The sequence below is a fragment of the Athene cunicularia genome (assembly GCF_003259725.1).
Source record: "Athene cunicularia isolate RWA chromosome 7 unlocalized genomic scaffold, athCun1 chr7_part1, whole genome shotgun sequence".
Classification (NCBI taxonomy): Eukaryota; Metazoa; Chordata; class Aves; order Strigiformes; family Strigidae; genus Athene; species Athene cunicularia.
Window position 1 is genome coordinate 31,435,206 of NW_020799107.1, and position 15,757 is coordinate 31,450,962.

The window sequence follows — 15,757 nt, forward strand, 5'->3', positions numbered from 1 at the left end:
TTATAACTTGAAACCCCTTATCTGACAGTGTCCTGTATTAGCTCTTTCTATTCATATGCTTGTGTCCATTTTAAATGTTGCAGAGATGGTATAAATCACACATTATGTATAGGAGGGATTTATTGTTACCATGTGATCTTTTTCTCAGTGCATAGGGCTGCAAATGGACTGCATTTACCCTCCGGTGGTATCCCACTTAAAAAAAAACAATGAGATGTTGACATAGCAGAAATGGCTTTGCGGCATGAGTTTATTTAAAACCATTCTGACAGAACTGAGGATTACGGGGAAATATTTTTTATGCAACATAAACCACATATGAACCAAACCTATAAGTAGTTTGAAACCACTGCGGAGAAATAATTTTACTCACTTTCTTGAAGGTCCCCAGAAAACACATTTGTCTCATTCTGTTTCCAGAGGTGCCTGTATTTGAAAATATTTTTCTCTTAAAGGTTAGAGCTAACTTAACTGAGAGGTAAGTTTGCAGCAGGCAGAAATGAAGTGACTAGTTCCTGAACAAACCACTGGAGTGGATCCCTCAGCTCTGCTGCTTCCTGTCTGGCCCTTCTCAATCCATTAAAATGTCCTAATGGGCTTTTGTTTTATTATTTAATTTATTTTAGCAGTTCATGCTGCTCACCTCAAGCATAGTTGTAAGCATGTAAGTAGAAATCCTGTCATTTCTTATGACTGACAAACTGTAAATATCAGGTCCATTAAGCTCAGGCTTTTGAAGATAATTCAGTTCAAACTGAAGAAATCATGCATTGGCATAATCTTTGAAGATATTTGCAGACTCTTGAATGGAAATAAGTTGCCTCCTGCTATGACTGAAATGCACTGTACTGCCTAGGCCAATCTGAGGAGGTGTGGGGTTTTGGTGTGTAAGGGTACCAGGTGTTCATGTCTGGCATTTTATTTTGAGCATGTGAAAAAAGAAGTGCCTGCTCTCCCAGCAAGGTGATGCAGCTGCCAGTTGGGTCACCAAGAGGTGTTCATCTGGGCCCACCAGCCTAGTAACACTGTTGGTGCTGGTGAGTGCGAAAGCCCAGGAAAGTGGGAAGCAAGCGGAATGTTTCCTCTTTAGGTAGTATTTTAGGCATCAAAAAAAGCTTTTTGAATTCCTTGCTCTTTGGCTGCTGCCTTCTCTCCTTGCTGACACTGAGGCTTTGTTGCTCTGTCAGGAATGACCAGATTGAGTTACTGGAGTCTGCATTTCTAAAGATTCCTAAAGTAGAGAAGAGAAGCAGTTCTGTATTTTCAGCCACCTGCCTGTCCTGAAGCACCTCCCAGGAGATCCTCCTCCTCTCCTCCTTTAGATCTTAATGTCTCTTACTAGACTATCCATTATATTTTTTTCTTTACAACAACTCCTCTGTCCATGCTTATACATGTATAATCTACTATATTATTTGTTGGTTTAACTTTCCTCTATCCATGTTTACTATTGCCACTAATTTCTTTAAGCTCTGTGATCTCTGTCAAATATTTACCCTGATCTCACACGTCCATATATATCCATCGCTTCTAGCATCTAGATAGGCTCAGCGAATTATTTGTATGCTTAAAATTAAGAACATTTGTGCAGAACATCAGGCCATTAGATAGTAATTCATTGCAGCATGAAGCGTCTGGTTTAACATCGATATTTAGAAGTTCCCTCACTTGTGCTGCCATTAATAAATGTCAGGAATAAATTGTGGTCTTCCGTCAGGTAGCAGTAAACATTGAAACATGATGGTTTATTATGCAATTGCAAATATTGCTTCGTGGGGCTGGCAGTGTAAGATATTGTTCACTTCCCTGCAGACGCTAGCGGTTGTAGCGATGCTGAGATGGTTTGCATACACTTGGCCATACTTCATGTGGACAAGTTTGTGTTGCCAAATCTTTGGTGTCCTTGCTGAAGGTAATGAGGCTACACAGACCTTGGGCATCAGAGTCTATTACTTGTTTAACCTTCCTGAAGAGGGCAATTACACCGCTTTGCTGTACAGAGTGGTGACCTCTGTCCTCGTGCTCTCGTAATTGAGAAGGGGAATGTCTCTGAGTTTCTGACTGCTGGAGTTGAGAGATAGGAAGGGTCACAAGCATTGAAAGTGAAGGGCAAGGATCAGCAATTTAGAGGTAGTTATTAATATGCTGATTTACTGTCACTTGAGTCTAAAGAGACTTTTAACAATTGCTTGCCTTTTGCACGCTCTTCAAAATGCTGATTTTTTTCCTTAGAAATCTAATTACATTTTAATAAGATACTTTTTTATTTTCAGGTGCTTGCCAACCCATCTCTTGCTTCAATGCAGTACTGTAGCTAAAAACCAAAAATAGTGTGTATTCATTGCAAAGTTACACCCCAGTAAATCCTTTAACTGTAAGAAAACAGAGAGTTATTTTTCCCTTCTTCATGCCCTCCTAGTTGCATTAAGTGCTGGCAACAAGGAGAAATATATGCAACCTCAAAAACTTGAATTACTTAGGAATCTCCATAAAAATAATATCATATATTGGTAAAGTTAAATAATAAAATCTGGATTAAATCATTTAGTCTTCTGTAGCTTTATGATGCAGTGTGTGAACTTGGCTGAAATCACAGCCTGACATGACTAAACTCTTGGGGCCAAATGCAATTCCTAACTCTGTGCCTGACTTTATTGCTTTAATCAAGTCATGACCTGTCTCTGCTTTGGTTAGCCTACAATGCAGGATATAAATAGCCTATGATCTTGGAGATTTTGTGAGAATTATTTATTATTAATGAAATTAAAGGCTCAATGATGTGCATGCTATTCTTATTTATTATAATTACTTATTAATAATGCACTGAAACTTAAGCAAGTTTTTTTATAGGCTTCCTGTGACTCAGATTTATACATTTATACATCTGTCCTCCATCATGGCTATACAGTGCCATTATCCACCCTGAAAAATTAATCATTATAGTCCAGAAAAGGACAGGGGTGTTGAAGGAAAAGGGCATTGACCTAAAATAGAACTGGGGGGAAATCAGTGCATCTAAGTCCTGGGCTGTGCTCTTGCAAATGCTATTTGACTTTTTCCTGGCCCCAAAGGCATCTGAGTCCAAATTCAGAGACCTCAGCTCCAGCCTGGCCCTGTGCCTGTTGTTTCCTGTTGTCACAACCCCGTCTTAGAGACCTTGTAAAGCTTTGGGCAGGGGACCAGAGAAATGTATCACATCAGGATGTGGGCTGCAGCCCTGGCAGTGCTGTGTGTGAAGGAGCTCTGCCTCTGCCCATGTGCTAAGGCACTTCAGGTCAGATGGAGCTCAGCAGAGTGATGCTGTCCTCAGCCAAGACCTATAGAGCAGTTGTTTTTTTTTCTTTTTGTTTTGTTTTTTTTCTGTTAATGGGTCCATTCAGTAGTGCTCTTACAGCAAGCTGTCGTGCAGCGTAAAAGCAGCCTTCTAGTGAAGTGTAGTGGCTGCAGCCCCTTTCTGTCATGACCACAGGCTGAATGCTCATGCTCTTCCTCCTGAACATCTTCATTTATGCAAGAGATTCAGAGGTTCAGATGGCCAGAGAATGGGAGAGCACAAGGGGTAGAACAGTATTTAGGGAGCACACCTGATGTTGACACCTTGCCACAAGAAACGTGTAGCTGCAAGCATCTGCAGAGGTCACCACTCTGCATGGGGAAGCTGCTCAGACAGTTGTTCCCTTCATCTGAAATGTGGGAAAGATGGCAGTTTTGGAGAAGGACACTTTCTTTTATATCTTTTAATATTTTTTTTTTCCACTTAGAAGCAGTTTCAGTGTCGTGTGTAGCGTGTACATCGCAGCTTGGGTATCCTGGCCTTGACCAAATCTGTTTTACAGCACATAGCTGCAGTATTCTATCTATGCTTGTTTGGTAGTACAATGTATCATTGGTTAAACTGTTGCCCCAACCCTTAAAATGACTGCCTCCTTGAGAATATTGAATTTATATCATCATTTTGATAACATACTGCTCAAATAAGAATGTGTCTTTATGATTTTGTCAAGCTTCTAGCACATCTTTGACTGACGCATGAATAATGACCTCCAAATAAATCAGCTTTATCCTATTAACCCAGGAGAGTGATTCTCACATAGAACATGAGTACCAACTGCATAGAGTATAATACAATATATATAACAATATCAAGATTTCTGTACCTCTACTTTTCAGCTGTTACGTGCTTGTCGGAGTATGACGACTCTGCTGATGTCGGTGACTGCATGCGGTGGGCAGGATCTATGCCGTCTCTTGTACAGGAGTGTCTCATTCCCTGCAAAGATGACTGCACATTTAGCCCCTGGTCTAAATTTACAGCATGCTCATTTGACTGTGAATCAACTAGAAGTAGGAGACGGTCACTCACAGGTATAATCTTTTATAATATTTATCTGATGGTGATACTTGTGAATAATGCTTCTCAGGTGTTGGTGGACTGATGTTGGACTTTTGGGAAAATCCAGACAGAACAGTGATTGTCTGTAATTGAATTTTGATCTGATACTGATCATTGCTTGCTTTATGCACACACATTTCGGTATGAGAATAGGGCAGAAAAACTCAGTGGTGGAAAGCCATTTTTAGATATAAACCGAATGAAATAGTGACTATGCATTGTGCAAGTTTATCTGACCTATTGTCTGGGAAGCATACATCAAATATGTATACAAGAATAAAAATCAGTCCGATTTTCTGTGTAAGACTGTTGAAATCTGCACGAAGTTTAAAGCTGTGAGTTTTGTGCTCAGAGGAGTCCAGTAGTTCAACAGGGCAAATTAATAGCATGAATAAAGAAAAAGCAGTATCATTAAAACAGTTTTGTTTGATCTTGTATATATATTCATTAAACACTCTAGTTCAAACCATTTCATGGAACAGTCTCCCGTATTTGCTGTTGTGGTTTGTTATTATGTGACTTGAATGCTGATCAAACTGAAAAGATTTAAAACCCTATAACATTAGTAGTTTGGAGCTGTTTTTTTGTTAGGAGTTGTCTTCCCCCCCCCCCCCCCCCCCCTGAATTACACTGTTTTCAGAAGGTTTACAAGAAATTTACTGTTATCCTGAACACTCACATCTTTTTGTATTTCTGTCTTGTGTTTGAGAGCTATGGTGTAGCTGTCTTGAGCTTGCTCCGTTAATATGGGTATAACCTCAAAGACTTCTACTATGGAGTAAAATATTACTAACATTGCTGCAAAAACATGTACTGCGTTAATGCCTGGGAACTGAATGGCAGCAAAGTATGGTGGCTACCGCTGATCCTTTCTTCTAGACTCACTTGTACCGGGCTGCATGGCTATCTTGTTATTCAGTTAGTTACTGTTGGAATGATCCATGTTTTTAGTAACTAACAATTACAGTATACAGAACATAATGACTTGAACCTGCCATTTGTCAGTGTGGCTCATTAAAGGATAAAGATTTCTCATTTACATAAAAATAATTACTATACAATGCTCTGTTGTTTCTGAACAAAGAGCATATTCTGTAATGTTCTCTGTATCAATGCCTGTATGTTTATAGTAGTAGAAATCCTCTATCCCTATCAGAATAATAGGTGCCTGATCTTACAGAAAATATGTCAGAATTAAGTGAATACTTACTTCCAGGTAGTTTTAAATCTGAATTTTCTTTATTAACATCTGTGACAGTTACAAAACAGTATGGTCCTGTCTACTCCTTTCTTAATCTGTTCTACATCAGATGTAGCTCCATTCAAGTAAGTGGACCCAGGATGGTTTCTGATATTCAGGTTTTGATGGCTTGTCTCCTCACCCGCACTGCATTTGTGACCAAACACCATCTGGCTCTCCTGGGAGGCCTTGCTGGGTTCCCTCCTTCCTGTCGGGAAGGAGCTCGTGGTCTCAGCCCGCTCCCAGCAAAGGTGCCCTGAAAAGCAAGGGGTGAACTTACAGTGGGTGGTGCTGTGGTGTGGAGGCAGCACACCACCACAGAGAGCAGTGAGAAGGGACCAAATCAGACGTCGGTTTTTGTTTTACCACAGTTCAGAAGGGGAAGTCGATGAGATCAGTGTTTGACCTGTCTTTGCATAAAACTTCATGAAAATTAGAGCTGGCCAAAAGTCTTGGAAAAAGCCTCACCCATGTGAACTCAGTCCAAAGCTTTAAGGAAAGGGCTGTTTGGGAAGTCCTTCATGCTGTTAAGACTCCTTAATCCCTTTGTATTTCACCTTTCTGTAAGTGTGCATGAGTTGTACCTCATTGTTCAACACTCTGTGTCTGCTCAAGTGAATGCTCTGGCTTCACTGTAAGAGTTCATTAACAATGTCATTTAGTGGGAATCTGCTAATTGTTTGCTGAGTATTTGCTTGCCTCCCACTCTGTTTCTAATAGTATTATTCATTTCACTTGGTAAGTAATCATAGACTCTACATATAAAATTAGTCATTATTTAAGAAGCAAAAGACTTATTACAGAACATATCAAAATTCAAAGTCATTATAATGGAAACACATTTTTTAGGTAAGAATTAATACAGTCAGTTCACAGTACTATGGATACAATGCATTTTCTGCAGGAAGGTGTATTTTTAATATTTCATATAACTTTTATATACAGTGTATACTACATAATATTTAATGTATATAATATTAGTGTTCAGAAATGTAATTAAAAAAAGAAAATACTATTTAATTGAAGCGTTTATGTCTGAAAGTTTTGGCAGTGGTATTTTTAATAGTGATTTCTAAAGCAGCCTGTGAAGACGATAAAAATATCACCACCACTAATTCTAAAACTAATTTATGAAGAGTATGGGATGAATGTTGCTTTTGCCCTCAAAATGGGGCTTTCATAGCAACTTTCATTAGAGGGATGATTCCTACAAAACAGATGGCAGGGCAACTTGGAAAAAAAGTGTTGTATAAATGTGAGATTATTAGCATCCTTACCTGTGTCTGATGTGCTTCATGTAATAATGGCAGAACATGGGCAAGTCCCCAATTCCCATGTTTACTAATACAGTGCAGAACTACAGCTGTCTGTATAATTTGAGTTTGTGGCTTCTGTCAGCTCATCAAACATAAAATGCTGGAAATGCCACTGGAGAGCTCCCAATCTATTTAAAGCCTTTTAAAAGAATTTCCTTGAAGTATGTGGAGTTGACCCTCTTATATCTTACCTGAGTTGGCTCATAAACATATATATACACAAAAATATAAAGATGCTCACACTATTTGATTTCTTTAACTTTATATTCCCTTTGTGCTGGCAAACTTTACATTCTCTAGAACTCTGGAAATACAGTTTTCAAAAAGCTGGGGCTTGAAGGACGATGATATTAAGGGTCTACAGTCAGTGCCCTTTTCTTTGGAGGTATATGCTTTTATGCAAACAGCTATTGATGACAGCCAGCTTGTGCTCCTACTGATGTGTGGTGGAATGACTCTCGATTCCAGGCTAGAAAGGGTTTTTTTGGGGTTATATAACTTATTTTCTGGTTTTAGCATCTTATTTGTGTGCAGTACCAAAGAGAAAATATTTCTTTTCGGATCAAAGCTTTAAAACTTTTTGCAGAAGTATTTTTAGTGTGTTCAAGATCCCCAAGGAACATTTTGAGAATGGGATACTGATACAGTTTGTTAGTGAAGATGCATCTGTACAGATGCCAGATGAAAAGACGTCCCTGAGCTCAGCCAGCATAAAGATTGCTCCATGTCATGTTGGCTAACCCATGCCAAGAAAAGTACTGATTTTATCTTTAGAGGCTGAATACAGACCTTTGTTCCCTTGAGAAGTTGTAGGGATGGAGGGAGCGTGGATTCTCTTCTTCACATTATCTTTTCTTGTACTGGGGATCTCTTCTCATGCCTAGAAGTCCTCCAGGAACAGGGCACGGAGAGTGCAGGTGCAGAGAGCTGTACTACAGGTTTATTTGAATGTTGCTCTTTCCTGAAGCTACTGAAAGAGTCTTCTTTTAAAACCTGTTGAAGGAATAGAACAAAATGAAACATTAAACCATATAAAACCATTGAAATACTTTGTGGCCCTAATGATTTACTGAGGATTATCTTTTCTGTTTTCTTCAAAGTACAGTTTGTGTGCTGAGTGCATCTTTAACTAATTTGTAAGGTAGCCTTAAAGAAGAAGTTGTGGCTAATGTGGAATCCTCTGGAAGTTGTCCTAGCAACCATTGATTGTGAGCAAATAGAGACAAAACAATCAATTTATTTTCATCCGATAATTAGAGAAAGATGATATTATATGAAATTGCAAAGCATTTTCTGTGCAGATCGTTCCTAGAGTAAGACTTAGTGTTTTGCTCCTTGCCCTACCCATCAAAACAGGATTTCCAAGTTCCCTGGTTGCCCCTGGAGATAAATACGTTGTCCTTGCACTCCAGAGCACTGGCAGCAGCTAATAGATGCTTCGGAAATGTTCCTGAATATTAACATTCAGATTGTTTTGGTTCTAATGTGTTGAATTCATGCAAGTATAAATAATATGACGTGTTGTTATCAAAAGTAGCAGATGTTAAGCTAACGAACAGATTTCTGTGGTTGGAACAGGGCGAAGCAGAAAGCGAGACAAATGCCAGAATACCGAAGTTTATCCTCAAGTTGAAACAGAGCTGTGCCCCTGTGAGGTGTTTACCTCCCAGCCCCATGGAAATTGGTCGGACTGCATTATCGGAGGAGGCACATCTGAGCTGCAGTTGGGAACGCAATCCCACAGAGATGCCAAGGAGTGTGGCGACGGTGTACGGCTTCGAGCTATTGCCTGTTATGATAAGACCGGCAGACTCGTGGAACCATCTCGCTGTAGCAGTTCGGGTAAGGAGATTTAAAAAAGTGCACAACACGTGTAAATAGCCCTCATGTTGAGCACAGTCACCCACTCAGAGGTTCATTTTGGAGCCTACCACAGGTGTGTACCTGTTTACTTGCTGGATTGAACAGCTTTTGCAAAGTTACTGTGCGTGTTGAACAACCTTCTTCTAATACCTTCTTATCACTCTTAATACTGATGTTTTCCTCAGTATAAGGGTCTTCTGGCATTTCTACAATGGAAATGAAGAGGGCTAAAGTTGACTATGCTACCAGAATACCAGTGTATTTCTTTTATTTGTATTAAAATCCTGCAAAAGTATAAGCTTAGGAGAAGAAGCTGTATTTCTATCAGCATTTTGTTTGAAGATATTTCCTACTTCAGCTCTTACTTGTTAATAAATTTTTATTTTCACTAAATTTAGAATTTCATATGGTTGTTTTCAATGAAGGAATTGGAATTTTTCTTGAGAAAATCGTATTTAATTGCAAAAACCCAGTGATGTCACCTGCTGTTACTCATGCCAAGGGCACATGACTTCAGCAGTCAGTGGTCTCATCCTTGCAATTTTGTGCCAGTCTCAAGCTCAAATTGGTACATGTATATTCCAGTGTTGTAGCTTGCTGGGGCTCTGGGCTGTGGTTCTGTCCACTTATATTTCACATATAATCAAGCAGCTTATATCAAAGAGAAGCAGGGCAAAATTAGAAGTAGAGCAAGCAGGAAACATCATTCCATCTGGGTATTTTCTCCCAGTTTCCATGACTTGCAGTTCATCACAATCAGTATGCTAGATCAATTTACAGACAGAAGCCCTTATCTTAAGGGCAAATTCTGTACCTATGCTGCTCCCAAAACACAAATACTCTCTGACTTACAGTCAAGAAACTTAGGACGCCACACAATGTGATGTAGTAGGTTGGAAAGTTGCTGGTGAGCTATATATGATGGGAGAGGGAGAAGTGATGTCTCAGGAGGACATTAAGTAATATGGTGGGAACCATTAATATTGCTGAGTATATAAGGGAGCACAGAAAGAAGAGGGGCTGCTCTGTGGAGGGTCTTCAGGGTGAGGATCAGCAGCCTGAGCTGCATGTAATAAAATGAAAAAACCCACCCTAATGAAGTGGTTGAGTCCTGGAGTGAATTCCTCTCGCAGCTGTTGATGGCTGTTCCAGCTGGCTGCACAGATTCATAAAGCAGCTTTCTGTGGTTTGTGTTTCAACAATGTGCTGTTGTACCAATTGATTATGCCTCTGTGGCCCATGAAGGAGGAATGCTATACCTTTCCCCCACAACATTACCTTTTCTTCTGCAAAAAGGGAGCTGTTGGGTTCTGAAAGGTGGGTTTGCCTGCGCCGTGACTTGCTGTTTTGGAAAACTCAGGGTTTTTATCACTATTAAAAGAGGAGGTTGCCTGTGCGTGGGGCTTTTCTGAATAACCTTGAAGCCTGTTTTCTGTCAGTGATATTTATGTGGCATTTTTAATGGTCTGGCTTCTCTTAGGGAGGTAGAAGGGAGTGGTAGCTCAAGGGGATTATTGTTGGCTTTCTTGTCTTCAGCTTTTTATCTGAGCAGAAATTATTGCAACATACCCCTGGCACAGGACCCACATCAGAGGCCAGAGAGGGTGGCCAGTACTGTACGGCAGAGCCCTATTGTGTGCCTTTCCTCCTGCACTCTATTTAAATAGTGCTCTGAAGACCTTTAGGTTTGGAAATGAGATGTAAAGGAGGGGTGAGATGTTTCTACCCTCTGGATGCCCCATAAGAGTTCCCCTAATGGTGAGCTATTAATCTGCAGCCAGACCCCTATTTAATACCCAGGTTGTATAATTGCTACCCAGTGTTGAACACCTTGCGAGGAAATGGATATTGCGGTGACTTTGGCTGCAGAGTGCTCAGAAATGGGCAGAAGGCTCCATAGGCTCCACTTCCACCACTTGGGACCTGCCTTCCAACCAGAGCAGTTAAGTGAAAATAAGTACAGGGTTTGTGTGGCATGGTTTTGGTAGCAGGGGGCTACCAGAGAGAAGGTTCTAGAAGCTCCCCCGTGTCGGTGGAGCCAAGGCCAGGCGGCTCCGAGAGGGACCCGCCGCTGGCCAAGGCCGAGCCCATCAGCCACGGCGGTAGCGCCTCTGGGAGAACGTGTCCGAGAGGGGGAAAAGCTGCTGCACAGCAGCCCCTGCAGCTGGAGAGAGGAGCGAGAGCCTGAGAGAGCAGCAGCTGTGCGGAGCCCGGGGCAGCGGGGCAGAGGGGCAGGAGGGGCTCCAGGCCCGGAGCAGAGGTTCCCCCGCAGCCCCTGGGGCAGCCCCTGGGGAGGCAGCTGTGCCCTGCGCCCAGGGAGGCCCCGGGGGAGCAGAGACCCCCCTGCAGCCCGGGGGGACCCCACGGCGGAGCAGGGGGATGTGCCCCGAGGAGGCGGTGACCCCGTGGGCAGAGGGTGAGGAGTCCTCCCCTGAGGAGGGAGGAGCGGCAGCGACAGCGGGTGAGGGACTGAGCACAGCCCCCATCCCCGTCCCTGCGCTGCTGGCGGGACCGGGGAGAGAAACGGGCAGTGAGGCTGAGCCCGGGACGGAGGGAGGGCCCAGGGGAAGGTGGGTTTTTAAGATTGAGTTTTATTTCTCATTATCCTACTTTGATTTGATGGGTAATAAATTAATTGCCCCAAGTCGATGCTGTTTTGTCCGTGATGGTAATTGCTGGATGATCTCTTCTTGGACTTACCATGACACACGAACCTTTTGTTATATTTTCTCTCCCGTGCCCAGCTGAGGAAGGGAGTGATAGAGTGGCTTTGGTGTGGACCTGGCGTCCAGCCGGGGTCAACCCACCACAATAAGCCTGATATTTATGGTCTCTAGAGCTGGGAGCTTTCAAAATGCACTTCTGAACACATTATTGAATTAGTGATGGAAACAAATCATTATCCAATTAATAATTAGCAGAATGTTATTCAACCATAATAGAGAAGAGCAAATTACAGAAGCATGGAGAATTGCTAAGCCCTGAAAAATTATTCATGACAGGTTTTTTTTAGCAGCTCAGTTTGTCTTGTTCACAATTAGTATCAGGTGACCTTTTAACATTTGCTAGCTGACCATATTTATGACTAATTAAGCCATTGCTGTATATATTGAATGCCAGTCACTGTGATATCTAGGCATTGTTCTTGCTTTATGAGATGTGGGGTGCGTTCCTTTTATTTCTTTAAGTTCTTCTGACTTCTGTTTCCTGCTGTTTTCCTTTTACAGGACAGTGTTTTTCCTTCCTTTCCCTTGAAACAGGAGAGAAGTGAGAAGTTGTAAGACTTAGACCTCAGTTCTTTGCTGAGTCCTTTTAAAGAACTTTTACAAAATGTAGAAAGACAGATGTAAGGATGCAAACTTTGCCTTAGAAGTAGATTTAATTTTGTACCAGATTTGGTAATGTCATGACTACAAGGTATAGGACGAATAGAATAGAATAGAATAGAATAGAATAGAATAGAATAGAATAGAATAGAATAGAATAGAATAGAATAGAATAGAATAGAATAGATCATAGCTGTTTTAGAAAGCAAACTCTGGGCTCTTGCCTTCTTGCAAGAATGATTTTCACTTTCCCAGTCTGAAACTTGGTTGTTGAACTTACCACTGCAGTTGGGTTTAGTTCACTCGTGTCAATGTGACTTACTATGTGAATGTATCATAGTTACCAAGTGAATGTACTGTGAATTTGAGTCTAATGTAGAAATTAATCACTGTTCAGAGGGGTTCAGGGTCTGAGACTCCGATTTTATACCGTGTTTTGTGAGCAGTTCTGCATCTGCAACTTGAGGGGGAAAAAAAAAAAGAAAAAATTAAAATCTATTAATCTATGTTTGTCATCAGTCTAGACTCCAACTCTCTTAAACCTATTATCTGCAAATATATTAACCCTTTAAGCATACTGTCTCAACAGGAAATGGATTTTCTCCCCATTGGTGTAGTTGCCGCATACAGAGTATCCCAAGGTCCAAAACCAGTGAAGACAAAACACCCCAGCTGTGCCTAAATGAAAATGCACTACTAGCTTGCCTGGTGTCTAGTTTCTTCTGTAAGGACCTGAGATGTGTGCTGAAGGGACCTCTGCCCTGAGCCAGCACAGCTCGTGCGAATACTTTGGGTTAGCTGTAGCGGGTACAGAGGTCACACCCTGACTAATTTACCTGTCTTCACTGCGGTGTAATTTTGTGTTAGCTCACGATTAGATATGACAAGCTTAAAAATACAAATCCCTGACTTTTCTGAATCTTATTCCTTTTTGTACCAAATCTTTTCTCTGATGTCCAGAAAAACACACTGTAGGGTTTTTTTCATGACTGGCTTTTGTGATTACTCTACTGCTTTATTTTAGTGGTGTCATAATTTTCCTTGATTGCCCATCCAATAAGGTCAAGAAATGAGTGATTTTCAGTTTGCAAATTGAGCTAATTATTTTTTTCTGGATTTGGTTCATTCTTCTTTTCCTTCCTTTAATTTGGAAATGCATTTATGAAATTATCTCTAACTAAATTACAAAAATGTAAATGATAATTTGCCTTAATTTGTCTTCCCATCAGAAGACTGGCTTATATTGTGTTCAACTCACTGCTAGTCCAGAGGGTCTCCATTCTCTGGCTGGTGTTTGAAGCATCCTCTTTGGACGTGAAATTGTCCTCTTAATTGCAGTTTTAGCTGCTTTTCAATCTGTCATCTGAGTTCCTTGTACTATTTTTGAATTTCCACCTCCTTTGTTTTGAATTATTTCATGTAGTTCCTTTGACTCTCTTTTTTTGTGTTCTGTGCCAACATTTTTTTTTATTTTTTTTTTTTTATTTTTTTAATCTTAGAGGAACGTAGGGTGCCTCATCTGTTCCAAATCAAAGGCTGGAGATTTCTGTGCTCTTGCACAGAGGTTCTGCTTTTGATCCAACAGGCAATTTATGGAAAGCAGGAATTTATGAAGAGCGCTTATACTACTCAAATTCTGCTGTGTTCGCAACAACAGGAACCTGGAAGAAAGACACAACAGACAAATAGATCCTGGCTTTAAATCACAGAGCAGTTAGCTTCAACCTACAGTCACCTTAAAAAGCTTTAATTATCTCTAAATTTATGAAGGGCACGGCAGGGATGCTCATACACCTCCTTATTCTCAATAATGTTGTGTTTTAGTTGCGGGTGGACAAATCAAAGAGGCCTGGGTTTGCTCAGAGGGTTCTCTGGCACCTGCTGATGCAGGAGTGTCACCCAGTTCCTCCAGTCAGGGCGACATAACACTGCTACTGGGAATGCTCCTGACCATGTCTCTTCTTGGAAATGTCCTCTCAAATCCGGAATGGATGGGATTAGCAAACAGATGCACCAGGAGGAGTTAAAAATGGTGATGTGAAAACTCTGTAGTTTTTGTGGTTGCTGGTGGAACGTTCCCTGCTCTGAGGCACATCAGGGCAGCGTGTGCCAGCAGTGACAGAGCTGCTTCTGTCCTGATCAGCCCTGTCCCCGGCATTGAGAGATTTAGGACAGGTTGCAAAGATCATGGATGAGGAATTTCAACTCCTACTGCTGAAAACCAGGTAGTACCAAGTTGCATGAAGTTTAATTTTCTGAAAGGTCAGCCCAGAGTAGCACTGTCTTTCTGCTGGGGGCGATCCTCTGGGGTTTACGCTCCCTTACGTGAAAATTCTGGCCACCAGCTTGATAAACATTGCATGACCTACCTGTGAGTTAACACAGGGAGCTGCTCTGAAACCCTGTGGTGTGTGAATCCCTGTGCTGTCATTTTAGGAGAAAATGAACTGTTTTCAAGTATCTTTTAATCACTAGATTTTGATAATTGTTCTGAAAAATTATATTTCTGTAGCTTAGAAAACTATAAGCAAAACTTAATAGGTTAAAGAAATGTGAGCCAGGTCTATCCTGGACTGATAGTAAACTTACCTTTCCTACAAGGTAACAATTTTGGGAATAAAGAACTTGAAAAACCTATGTTGAATAAATGCCTGTTTATTTTTGAAAGTGTATCTATTCTGGCAATTACTGTGGTATACATTTTTCCTTATCTGGTAAATTTTATTTTGAAGAATGAAATTGTTGCAGAAATCCCTGATTTTCTTTTGAAAATCTTCAGAAATAGAAACTTTTTTGAACAGAAGTTTCACCCGTGTTTTTTTAAAATTCCTAAGTATTTCATTCTTAGTCTAAATGAAATTTTATATTGAAATTTCTTTTTTTAGCACAAACCATTAATTCCAGAATCCAGCTAGTTTAAGTGCTTTCTGTACTTTCAGAAACAGCCTCCTACAAACATCTTATGGAGGAGCTCTCATTCTTGACAGCCTCTTTTTTTTTTCTACAAGGAAAATGGGCAACCCTGTCTAGGCTGTCCTCTTCCCAGCTCCAGACTCCATACGTGACAGCCCGGGGATGCCTCCTCTTCCCTAAAAGTGTGAGAGTAGTAGGTGGTCTTGGTGGTTAATGATAACCTGTAGATCCCATGTTCAGACTACCCTAGCCCTCTTTTGGCATTTGGGTTTAATTAAATATTACAATACTCCTGTTTCTCTCTGTGGCTTCCCCATGTGTCTCTGTGGTATATCTCTCTGTGGCCTTTTTATTACAGAAAAATGACTGTGTTACTTACCAGGAGAAAGCTTTTCAAAGACTGCTTGAGGAGAAAGTTTCAGCTAAAAATTCACCTTATTATCTGCCCATCCCATCCCCTGGCATGAGAATTAAGGCTGGGTTTGGATCACGGGTGGCCAAAAGGTGTTGCCAACTGCAAACAGGGCTGTCCTACCCTCGTGTCCCTACTTTAGGACTCTTCAAATCCACTGTCACATTTGACTGGTTTTCTGCCATCTCAGAGCTAAATAGCTTCTAAATTTAGCCCCGAAATCCTGACTGGGTTCTCCTCTGGACCTCTCTCCGACATTTCTACACATCTCCTTGGGTGTGCAGTGACACTCTT

General features: G+C 41.1%; 1 protein-coding gene across 1 annotated transcript in view; it reads left to right on the forward strand.

Annotated features, from left to right (window-relative positions):
- THSD7B (thrombospondin type 1 domain containing 7B) overlaps positions 1 to 15,757 on the forward strand; it is a 363,825-nt gene that overhangs the window by 255,844 nt on the left and 92,224 nt on the right. Inside the window, exons 14-15 of the mRNA XM_026852525.1 lie at positions 4,171 to 4,365; positions 8,528 to 8,791. Coding sequence (XP_026708326.1) covers positions 4,171 to 4,365; positions 8,528 to 8,791 — 459 coding nt within the window. The remainder of the gene's footprint in view (positions 1 to 4,170; positions 4,366 to 8,527; positions 8,792 to 15,757) is intronic.